Source organism: Amia ocellicauda, chromosome 15 (genome assembly GCF_036373705.1).
Source record: "Amia ocellicauda isolate fAmiCal2 chromosome 15, fAmiCal2.hap1, whole genome shotgun sequence".
Taxonomy (NCBI): Eukaryota; Metazoa; Chordata; class Actinopteri; order Amiiformes; family Amiidae; genus Amia; species Amia ocellicauda.
In genome coordinates this window covers 517981-530964 of record NC_089864.1, presented here as the reverse complement: position 1 = coordinate 530964, position 12984 = coordinate 517981, and the positions used below count along the sequence as shown (strand labels likewise).

Sequence of the window (12984 nt, the reverse complement as noted above, 5' to 3'; positions counted from 1 at the left end):
CTGTGTGTATTTATTTGTGTGTAAGAGAGAGAGAGAGAGAGAGAGAGAGAGAGAGAGAGAGACAGAGAGAGACAGAGAAACGCATGAAATACAGTAAGTGGAATAAGTGGAAACAAAGTGCGATGACCCAAGACTTGGTGATATAGGTTTTAGACAGTATGTACACAGCAAAAAATCATTAGCAAATTTAACACTGTAGGTGTTAAAATCAACTCTTTCAAAGTGTGCAAGCGCGGCCATCCAAAAAAGTGTTAAATTAACACTTTGAAAAGTGTTGAGAAAATTAACAGAAAACATGATTAGACAGAAAATATAGCAGCATCTTAATGAAAACCATATTCTTGGAGATAGTCAACATGGGTTTAGACGAGGCAGATCATGTCTTACTAATTTATTCAATTTTTTTTAACATGCAACTGCAGCTGTAGATCATGTGAAAGCATATGATATGATATACTTAGATTTCCAAAAAGCTTTTGATAAGGTTCCACACCAAAGACTGATCCTCAGATTGGAAGCTGTAGGCATTCAGGGTAATGTAAGTAGATGAATTATGAACTGGTTGATGTCTAGGAAACAGAGGGTGTCGATTAGAGGAGTCACTTCTAACTGGAGTGAGGTTGTTAGTGGAGATCCACAGGGATCAGTACTAGGGCCTGTGCTTTTTCTAATCTATATTAATGATCTGGACTCTGGGATAGTTAGCAAACTTGTCAAATTTGCAGAAGATACTAAAATAGGTGGCTCAGCAGATACAATCTCGGCAGCACAGGCTATTCAGAGGGACTTAGATAATATTCAGTTGTAGGCTGACACCTGGCAGATGAAATTCAATGTGGAAAAGTGCAAGGTATTACATGCAGGTAACAGAAATGTCCACTATAATTACACTATGGGAGGAACAGAACTAGATGAAGTATTGCATGAGAAAGACCTAGGAGTCTATGTGGACTCATCACTTTCTCCATCCAAACAATGTGGGGAAGCAATAAAAAAGGCAAACACAATGCTAGGGTATATTGTCAAAAGTGTAGAGTTGAGAACAAGGGCAGTGATGTTCAGACTGTACAATGCACTAGTTAGAGCTCATCTGGATACTGTGGACAGTTCTGGGCTCCACACTTCAAGAAAGATATCGCTGCTCTAGAGGCAGTTCAGAGGAGAGCAACCAGACTTATTCCAGGTCTGAAGGGAAAGTCCTCCTGAGAGACTGAGGACCTGAACCTTTTCACCCTGGAACAGAGGAGACTAAGTGGGGACTTGATCCAAGTCTTCAAAATCATGAAAGGCATCGACCACATCAAACCAGAGGAGCTTTTCCAGATCAGCAGGGACACACGCACCCGGGGACACAAATGGAAATTGGGCTTCAAGGCATTCAAGACAGAAAACAGGAGACACACAGAGAGGCGTCACAATCTGAACAAACTTCCCAGCAATGTGGCTGAAGAGACAATTTGGGAACATTCAAAAACAGACTGGATAGGATACATGATCACTTAGTTATTAATGGACACAGTAATAACACAATAAAACATAAATTATTCACAATGCATAGTGGAGAGGTTTTTATTTGGAGGGGCAAATTAGAAATTGCAAAATGTGAACTTGCAATAACTTTTTGCTTTCACTGCAGTAATAGAGATTTTAATTTGGTCCAAATTTTCATCTAGGCCTTAATCAGTAAATAAGTTGAATATTGTGGTGGAAGAAACATTTGGAGTCAGGAGTTGTAATCAGAATTTATTACGTGCACGGGAGGAACAGCGCAACACAGAACTCAAAGGATTTGAGGCCAGCATGACACTGTTCCCCAAGAGTTTTAACACACAACAAAGCTTTATACCCCCTCTGCGACATACTATAATCCGTGTCTGAATGGTCATTTCTAATAACTAGCAGTGATTTCATTGGCATTCTAAACTAAGGCTTCCCATCTCATCAATATTATAATCAATACTCATGATTAATAATCATTCACCTCTACATTGCCAGCTGCATTGGAAGGTAATTTGCAGTTAATATGTTGCAAGAAAGGAATGTGAGCTGCTGATAACCAAGTGAGGAGTAACAGCACAGCAAGGACAAAGGCAGGATAGGATTTCTATGTTTTTCCCCCACAATATTTTATTTTATGTTGTACTTATTAGTAAAGTATTTTTAGATGAAAACAAAAAGCCATAGACATCATCCTTTTTATTTTTGTACACTATTTTGCAGATGGCTATGTGATGATGGTAGAAATTGAATGTGACTACACTAAAGACAACATGGAGGACATGGTTCTGAACTGGAGGTACATTTTCAACAAGAAGGAGATTGTGCACTATGACACCAATATCAAGGAGTTTGCAGGGTACACTGAGTGTGGGGTGAGAAATGCAGCAGAGTGGAGCAAGGATAAAGCGAGACTGGCAGGGTATCTGGCTGCTGTGGAACGCTACTGCAAATACAACTTTGGAGTGTTCAAGAGCAGCACGCTGGACAGGAGAGGTAGTGCTCTTTACAATACCATATTAATTATGATGTATAGATGATTGTAATATAACTAGCGATTAATAATTTATCTAAACACTACTGTATTCAAAATAATTGATAATTCAACGAATATACAGATGAAAGTGATTACATGTTTTTGTTTTCCCAAATTGTCTGTTATCACTTTGCATTTCTGTTTTGTTTAAATATTATTCCCTTTCAAATATGCAATATATTGTCCCATTCTTTACAATGCCATATAGAACATCAACAGGCTTACAAATACCCCTTCATCTACACAGTTCAAAGACATTACAATAATTAATATTTACACAAGAATTAAGAAAAAATAACACAATAAAACATAAATTATTCACAATGCATTGTGGGATAGTTTAGTAATTTGGTTTTACACCAGTACAGTGTTAATTGAACACTAATTTATTTTGACACCCAGTATTAACACTCACTCTCAAGATGGTTCAACTCTCAGTGTTAATTTTAACATTATAGATTTTGCTGTGTACATAGTAATTGTATGTACTTATAGCAGTGATAATGGTCAATGCATGTGCATATACATTCACATTGATTTGAAACATTCACATTCCCTTATTCAGCAGTTAATGTCTGTGACCCCTGTGAAGGATCCACACCAACCCAACATCTCCACCACGTGACTTACCACCTACAAAAAAAAATGGTGTTTTATGATTTTAGATATTTTTTTGCAATGCTTAACCCAATGCAATCACAACTTTGTTGTGATTTATATTTTGTGCTTTATGATGTATCCACTTTTGTATATGATTTTTGTTTGTTATTTTTTTATTTGATTTAATTTATATTCTATATGATATATTCACATGGTATATTTCATTTGTTATTTTTGAATTGAATGCCCCCTTATAGTTGCCCAGATACTGATGATGTAACATGGAGTCCTCCTGTGATTGGTATTTAAAAAGAAAGTCAAGCAGTAAAGAGTGATGTTTTCTGTGTGATTCATTCAATTCTATGAGGCTCAGCCTTGAGGTGATCTTTCTCTGAGCAGCATGGCACTCTCTTTCCTCAGTAACTGTATTGGGATGCTGTTTGCATTAGTATTGATTATGTCCAATAAGAAAACACACATTGGAGTGGGTGAGTGTTAATTGTTTAATATTTGTTTTTAATAAATTCTCATGACGATACTCTAAATAAAATCCAAATATTTTTTTCAGTATTTATTCATGTTGAGTTCTTTAGCTTGATGGAATATAATCCATGATATGTATCACTAATAGGGGAGGGACATAAATCCAGTTCATGAATGTCATCCTTTTACGTGTTCCAGTGCAAAGCCTTGAAAACCTTGGCCATTCAGAGTTAAAGCAGGAAAACATGTATACCTATTCAGAGTGAATGGAGTTCCTCAGTGCTTTAACTGCATTACAGGAGACAATTCAACAGCATTCATATTTTATATTATTCCAAACTTAAATAAGCATATATGAGGCATGCAATTATGATACATTTTGACTGATTCAATATGCTAATGTAGTTTTTGCAGTTATGGCAGTGATGAAATCCATTTGTTTTTCAAAAAGCTTGTTATGTTTGTTCCATTTGATTACTTTGAATAAATGTTTTTTGTACTATCAGTGTGCCACAAGAGCCTTAACACAAAAGGCTGCTAGTGCTGTATTACATATTGTTGTGATACATAATTTTTACTACTCTTGGAAAACAAATATAAATTGTTGGTGATTCTGAAATACCATATTAGGTGAAAAAATATTTTGCACAGTTGATAGATAGATCTGGCTCTAAAGTTTTCAAACTTGACTCAGACAAATATTCTCTAATCTTGCTATATTTACTAAAATGCCATTCAGGATTTAAACCTACAGTTTGGATGTTTTTTGAAAAAATACACCCTTCTCCCCTTGGCATGTACCAGCCCACTATTGCAATAAATATGTCCGCCCCCTTTGCAGGATGGATAGGTTTTTATTTGGAGGGGCAAATTAGAAATTGCAAAATGTGAACTTGCAATAACTTTTTGCTTTCACTGCAGTAATAGAGATTTTAATTTGGTCCAAGTTTTCATCTAGGCCTTAATCAGTAAATAAGTTGAATATTGTGGTGGAAGAAACATTTGGAGTCAGGAGTTGTAATCAGAATTTATTACGTGCACGGGAGGAACAGCGCAACACAGAACTCAAAGGATTTGAGGCCAGCATGACACTGTTCCCCAAGAGTTTTAACACACAACAAAGCTTTATACCCCCTCTGCGACATACTATAATCCTTGTCTGAATGGTCATTTCTAATAACTAGCAGTGATTTCATTGGCATTCTAAACTAAGGCTTCCCATCTCATCAATATTATAATCAATACTCATGATTAATAATCATTCACCTCTACATTGCCAGCTGCATTGGAAGGTAATTTGCAGTTAATATGTTGCAAGAAAGGAATGTGAGCTGCTGATAACCAAGTGAGGAGTAACAGCACAGCAAGGACAAAGGCAGGATAGGATTTCTATGTTTTTCCCCCACAATATTTTATTTTATGTTGTACTTATTAGTAAAGTATTTTTAGATGAAAACAAAAAGCCATAGACATCATCCTTTTTATTTTTGTACACTATTTTGCAGATGGCTATGTGATGATGGTAGAAATTGAATGTGACTACACTAAAGACAACATGGAGGACATGGTTCTGAACTGGAGGTACATTTTCAACAAGAAGGAGATTGTGCACTATGACACCAATATCAAGGAGTTTGCAGGGTACACTGAGTGTGGGGTGAGAAATGCAGCAGAGTGGAGCAAGGATAAAGCGAGACTGGCAGGGTATCTGGCTGCTGTGGAACGCTACTGCAAATACAACTTTGGAGTGTTCAAGAGCAGCACGCTGGACAGGAGAGGTAGTGCTCTTTACAATACCATATTAATTATGATGTATAGATGATTGTAATATAACTAGCGATTAATAATTTATCTAAACACTACTGTATTCAAAATAATTGATAATTCAACGAATATACAGATGAAAGTGATTACATGTTTTTGTTTTCCCAAATTGTCTGTTATCACTTTGCATTTCTGTTTTGTTTAAATATTATTCCCTTTCAAATATGCAATATATTGTCCCATTCTTTACAATGCCATATAGAACATCAACAGGCTTACAAATACCCCTTCATCTACACAGTTCAAAGACATTACAACATCTTTTATGATTTATTTGAGAATTGTAGATAATTTAAGATAACTAGTACTGAGTAATATAGCTAAACATTGCTAAATTCAAATGTTTTGACAATCAAGTGAATATATATATATATATATATATATATATATATATATATATATATATATATATATATATATATATATATATATATATATATATACACACAGTACTGTGCAAATGTTTTAGACAGGTGTGAAAACATGCTGTAACGTAAGAATGCTTTCAAAAATAGACAAGTTAATAATTATATTTATCAGTTAACTAAATGCAAAGTGAGTGCACAGAAGAAAAATCTACATCAAATCCATATTTGGTGTGACCACCCTTTGCCTTCTAAACAGCATCAATTCTTCCAGGTACACTTTCACAAAGTAAGGGATTTTGAAGGCATATAGTCAGGTGTCTGATTAAACAATTATACCAAACAGGTGCGAATGATCATCAATTCAATATGTATGTTGAAACACAATCATTAACTGAAACAGAAACAGCTGTGGAGGAGGAATAAAACTAGGTGAGGAACAGCCAAACTCGGCTAACAAGGTAAAGTTGCTGAAGACAGTTTACTGTCAAAAGTCAACACCATGGCAAGACTGAGCACAGCAACAAGATACAAGGTAGTTCTACTGCATCAGCAAGGTCTCTCCCAGGCAGACATTTCAAGGCAGACAGGGGTTTCCAGATGTGCTGTCCAAGCTCTTTTCAAGAAGCACAAAAAACGGGCAACGTTGAGGACCGTAGATGCAGTGGTCGGCCAAGGAAACTTGCATCAGCTGAAAGATGCATCATGCTTACTTTCCTTCACAATCGGAAGATGTCCAGCAGTGCCATCAGTTCAGAACTGGCAGAAAACAGTGGGACCCTGGTACACCCATCTACTGTCCAGAGAAGTCTGGTCAGAAGTGGCCTTCATGGAAGACTTGCGGCCAAAAAGCCATACCTCCGACGTGGAAACAAGGCCAAGTGACTCAACTATGCATGAAAACACAGGAACTGGGGTGCAGAGAAATGGCAGCAGGTGCTCTGGACTGATGAGTCAAAATGTGAAATATTTGGCTGTAGCAGAAGGAAGTTTGTTCGCTGAAGGACTGGAAAGCGGTACACGGATGAGTGTCTGCAGGCAACAGTGAAGCATGGTGGAGGTTTCTTGCAAGTTTGGGGCAGCATTTCTGCAAATGGAGTTGGTGATTTGGTCACAATGAATGGTCTCCTCAATGCTGAGAAGTACAGGCAGATACTTATCCATCATGCAATACCATCAGGGAGGCATCTGATTGGGCCCAAATTTATTCTGCAGCAAGACAACGACCCCAAACATACAGCAATAGTCATTAAGAACTATCTTCAGTGTAAAGAAGAACAAGGAGTCCTGGAAGTGATGGTGTGGCCCCCACAGAGCCTTGATCTCAACATCATCGAGTCTGTCTGGGATTACATCAAGAGAGAGAAGCAGCTGAGGCTGCCTAAACCCACAGAAGAGCTGTGGTTAGTTCTACAAGATGTTTGGGACAACCTACCTGCCAATTTCCTTCAAAAACTGTGTGAAAGAGTACCTAGAAGAATTGATGCTGTTTTGAAGGCAAAGGGTGGTCACACCAAATATGGATTTGATGTAGATTTTTTTTTCTGTTCATTCACTTTGCATTTAGTTAATTGATAATTAATTTAAAGCATTCTTACTTTACAGCATTTTTTCACACCTGCCTAAATCTTTTGCACAGTACTATATATATACACTCACCTAAAGGATTATTAGGAACACCTGTTCAATTTCTCATTAATGCAATTATCTAACCAACCAATCACATGGCAGTTGCTTCAATGCATTTAGGGGTGTGGTCCTGGTCAAGACAATCTCCTGAACTCCAAACTGAATGTCTGAATGGGAAAGAAAGGTGATTTAAGCAATTTTGAGCGTGGCATGGTTGTTGGTGCCAGACGGGCCGGTCTGAGTATTTCACAATCTGCTCAGTTACTGGGATTTTCACGCACAACCATTTCTAGGGTTTACAAAGAATGGTGTGAAAAGGGAAAAACATCCATTATGCGGCAGTCCTGTGGGCGAAAATGCCTTGTTGATGCTAGAGGTCAGAGGAGAATGGGCCGACTGATTCAAGCTGATAGAAGAGCAACTTTGACTGAAATAACCACTCGTTACAACCGAGGTATGCAGCAAAGCATTTGTGAAGCCACAACATGTACAACCTTGAGGCGGATGGGCTACAACAGCAGAAGTCCCCACCGGGTACCACTCATCTCCACTACAAATAGGAAAAAGAGGCTACAATTTGCACAAGCTCACCAAAATTGGACAGTTGAAGACTGGAAAAATGTTGCCTGGTCTGATGAGTCCCGATTTCTGTTGAGACATTCAGATGGTAGAGTCAGAATTTGGCGTAAACAGAATGAGAACATGGATCCATCATGCCTTGTTACCACTGTGCAGGCTGGTGGTGGTGGTGTAATGGTGTGGGGGATGTTTTCTTGGCACACTTTAGGCCCCTTAGTGCCAATTGGGCATCGTTTAAATGCCACGGCCTACCTGAGTATTGTTTCTGACCATGTCCATCCCTTTATGACCACCATGTACCCATCCTCTGATGGCTACTTCCAGCAGGATAATGCACCATGTCACAAAGGGCGAATCATTTCAAATTGGTTTCTTGAACATGACAATGAGTTCACTGTACTAAACTGGCCCCCACAGTCAACAGATCTCAACCCAATAGAGCATCTTTGGGATGTGGTGGAACGGGAGCTTCGTGCCCTGGATGTGCATCCCACAAATCTCCATCAACTGCAAGATGCTATCCTATCAATATGGGCCAACATTTCTAAAGAATGCTTTCAGCACCTTTTTGAATCAATGCCATGTAGAATTAAGGCAGTTCTGAAGGCGAAAGGGGGTCAAACACAGTATTAGTATGGTGTTCCTAATAATCCTTTAGATGAGTGTATATATATATATATAATGTAACATTTTGTCTCCTTCCAGTGAAATAGAGTTCCACAGTATTTTTCTAACCTGTCTTTAACCGTGGCAGTTCCCCCCACTGTCAGGATCAGCTCAAGCAAACAGCCAGGCCTGCAAAACCCCAACATACTGATCTGCTATGTTATGGGGTTTTACCCACAAGAGGTGAACATCACCTGGTTGAAGAATGGAGTGGAGACCCCTGAGGTGAAATCCTCCCAGCTGCTCCCTGATGGAGACTGGAGCTATCAGACCCACATGTACCTGGAGCTGCCCCACAAGGCAGGGGACACCTACACCTGTAAGGTGGAGCACAGCAGCCTCCAAGAGCCCATTAGGATGGACTGGGGTAGGCGATGGCTAACAGGACATGTACTTCCATCCACAGTATCTCAGTGATCATTCACTCCTAAAAGGGAAGGGCCTTTCTGTATGTATTTGAAGGTTTGCATAATAAGAATAATTAAATTCAAATGAAAAGAGCAGCACATGAGACAGGATATGTACAGTGATTTATAACAGCATATAGAAGGTAATACACCAGAAAAGGGGTTGTTCATTTTGCATTTATTTTTAACTGTACTATACTGTAAGAAATTGTACAACCATTTAAAAGAATTACTGAATTAACATAATGCAATGCAAAGGCAGCAAGAAAGGAAAGACTCCACATATTGCAAATAAGTTAATATACAGAATCGAAAATGCTGTAGTCTATTGTATCAGATAAATAAATAATCACATATATGGGTCTGAGATTTAACAAACAAAGTTAACAAAAGGATTGCAGACAGGGTAATGACGTGTTGTTGGAGGACTATAATATGTCTTTACCTCAAAGCCCTGGAAGGGAAACTCAGAATATGTGAATACATTTTTAAAAATATAAAACTATAGTCTTTCTGTTTAAAACTATTAACACTCATTTTACATTTAAATGAAAAGCAAGTCATAATCACTTAAGACATTGAAAATCACATCAGAAGCTTAACTGGATTTTATTTCAGTAAAATTCAGAGAAAGTAAGATGGTGTTTTGTCCAAATTTCCTTTAAAATAAAAATAGAAATGTACAAAACAGGCAAATTTTCTCCCCAGATCCTTCAATGCCTGAATCTGACAGGAACAAGGTAATTATCGGGGCATCCGGCCTGGTTCTGGGGCTGATCATCGCCGCTGCAGGAGGGATGTATTACAAGAAGAAATCTTCTGGTAGGCAACTGCCAGATCACACATGACTTAACATCTTCTCATCCAAACATACTTTAATTCTCATTGTTGGAGCCCTTTACTTTATTCCCCACAGCCATTACTAGAAAAGCAGCAGGAAATAAAATTTTAATAGGAAAACAAACGCATAATATACAGTACACATGATCATCATTGGCAGTGTTACTGAATAATCAACACTGCATGATATATATATATATATATATATATATATATATATATATATATATATATATATATATATGCATGCAGTTTTTACCCTTTCTGAATAAATGTTTCTGTTCTCTATGCATTTGATAGGCTGCTAGTATAGGATGAAAACTCTATCAGACCAACCCCCAGGGCTCTGACAATTATTCAGTTTAGGGTATAATCTGATATTATCACTTTATTTACCACAAAGTGTCTCACACATGCCTCTTTGATGTTTATTCAACAGGCCGCATCTTGGTGCCAACAAATTAAAGGTGAGATTTAAAAAATGAATCAACTTCTAATACTGCCTTAACATTAGAACAAAACACCCCGACTGCACAACTCTGATTCATTCCAGCTTTTAAGACATGCATGCTCTTTTAGTCTACTGTGGAAGCAGAAAAATAAAAACAGACTGGATATTATTTTCACTTGGCATGTTATCTTGGAGAACTATCTTGAAATATCTAATTCTTGGTTTTATGTGCAAGACCTTGGTCTGGTTAGATGTGAAATAGCTGAAAGTGCTTTGTAAAGAGCTGTAAAGGGAGTGTTATTGCCATCCCCGTGACACAGTTTTAAGCACACACAATGCAGTGATGTTGTGTCCAGTGCTCTTTAAGAGTACAATGAGCCTGTCAGGGTGACATCATTCACTCTGTCCTTGGTAGAGTGTTGAAACCCCCTGTTTCAGGGGGCCACGTGTTTGTTCAGTGATTTTCAGGCTGGGTGAGATTTTGACTGTGAACCTTTTTTTTCCTTTACATTACACTGCATGGTGAATATGTTGTCTTTCAGATGCATGCAAACTGCTTCCCTCCTGTTCATCTGGTACAGCACCTGTTGATAATCAGCACAAAATCAGGAACCATATGGTTAAAAAATGATAATTGTGTCTGTATGTTTCAGATTTCTGTAGCTGTTGCCAACCAAACTACTGCTGATTTAATGTTTCTGAATCAAAATTTGGAAAAAATGAGTCTGTATTCATCTTACTTTGCTTAACTCACAGAAAATCACATATTACACTGTAAGTTGAATTAATCAGTTTTAGTTTTTTTTACTTTTCAACACATCCAGAAAGCACTTGATTTAATAATAATACACAGTTGGAAAAGGGAAACCTCTACAAAGACAGACATATATGTAATTATGGTGAGCTAGGCTAAATATCCTTATCTCTGGGTATAACAAGCTTACACACTTTGAGCCATTACTTAGTTTCACTAATACATTTTAAGTAATACACTTTTTACAAACACATAATGTTTAAAAGTTAAAAATTGAAAGTATGTTTTAATTTGTAAATGTTCTTTTAATTAGCTGTGTACATTTTTAGAAACTAATATTTTCTGCTGATATTTTTCGAAAATGTAATTACTTATTTTGTTTTAATGATAATAAAACTATTTTAAATGTATCTATTTTTCGGTTTATTCTTGGTAAACGTATTAAATTATTGGATTTGTTTTGGTTTGGGGACGTGGTTAAAAGATCCATTGAAGTTATTCGATATGCATATATTCATAAATTGATATATTCATAAACAGATAAGGCCAGAACTCAATCTAGATCCCAGGGTTTGTGAGGCAGAAGTGCTCAACACTGCACCACGGGACATACAAAAATTCATTCAAATATTGTTATTAAAATGTCATCCTGACTGATCATCTCTTGCCAACCTTGAATTGGTGTTTTGTTTATTAACACATTATTTGTTATTCAGCACTGCTTTAAATAGCATATCTACGCCATAACAATTACAAAAGTACTGTAAAGACAACCTTGAATTGGTGGAGCCTGTTGAATTTATTACTGGATACAGTGATCAGGGAAGAAAATAATATTTTCAATATGTACCGATTTTAAAAGTGTTGCAATGTAGTCTGAAATTGGATGACATTCATAATATAATAAAAAGCTCCAGTGATGCTTTAGGTAGCCACATTCTGAGAGATTATGTGCATGGTAGTATATTTAAATCTCATCCTCTATTTGCACAAAATCCAACTGCTTTAAGAATCTGCTTATACACGGATGGATTAGAGGTGGTGAACCCTTTAGGCTCAAAAAGATGGAAGCATTAAATCTGTGCATTCTATTATACAGTGGGTAATATTGAAGCCAAATACAGATCACAACAGAGGACCGTCTTGCTTTGCTGGTAAGAAACTACTGCAAGGAAAATATACATATGGTGACATTAAAACCATTAATCGAAGATTTGAAGACACTACATAAAGATGGTATAGTGGTTGAACTTACAAGTGGTAAACAGTGTTTCTTTGGAGGTCTAGCTACCATTTCTGTAGACAATTTAAGTGCCCATGCTCTGGGAGGATTTACTTTTAGCAGTTCATTTAGCAGTGGACGTATTTGTCGCTTTTGTTTAACTCTTTACCATGAGATAAAAACACATTTTACAGAAGATGATTTCACACGGAGGACAATAAGCAGTCATAGGTACCATGTGGAAGCTACAGAGACCAATGGACATATTGGTTCAAATGTGTATGGAGTTGTAAAAGCATGTCCATTGGAAGAATTGGAATACTTCAGTACACTTTCATTTTTCCACCAGACCTAATGCATGACTTCCTCAAAGGCATTGTACCCCACTTCCTGCCTTTAATAATTAGAAAACTTCATCAAATTAGATTACTGACACTACAGCAGCTTTACCAAGAACTGGAAATGTCTCTTTTGGAAACAACTTAAAGTCAAACAAACCAGCATTTGTTCCAGTTAGCATCTTAAGAGAAAATGGCACATTACCAGGAAAAGCAGTAGAAAGATTGTGTTTATTTCAAATGCTGCCTCTTCTTATTAGAACTTATGTACCAAGTGACAAAAAGCATTGGAA

The 12984-nt window shown here is 37.2% G+C and overlaps 1 protein-coding gene across 2 annotated transcripts; it reads left to right on the top strand.

Moving 5' to 3' along the window:
• The first annotated feature begins 3482 nt into the window (after positions 1 to 3482).
• Positions 3483 to 11541, top strand: LOC136771645 (SLA class II histocompatibility antigen, DQ haplotype C beta chain). 2 transcript variants are annotated; one of them, XM_066724073.1, is made up of 6 exons: positions 3483 to 3621; positions 5122 to 5394; positions 8768 to 9046; positions 9795 to 9908; positions 10366 to 10393; positions 11031 to 11541. In XM_066724073.1, exons 1-5 carry the CDS (start codon positions 3534 to 3536, stop codon positions 10389 to 10391), a joined length of 780 nt encoding a protein of 259 aa, XP_066580170.1. In that variant the 5' UTR covers positions 3483 to 3533; the 3' UTR covers positions 10392 to 10393; positions 11031 to 11541. The 2 variants fall into 2 exon arrangements, with proteins under 2 accessions (XP_066580170.1, XP_066580169.1); XM_066724072.1 differs by having other exon boundaries at positions 3484 to 3621; positions 10920 to 11541.
• The last annotated feature ends 1443 nt before the right edge of the window (positions 11542 to 12984 follow it).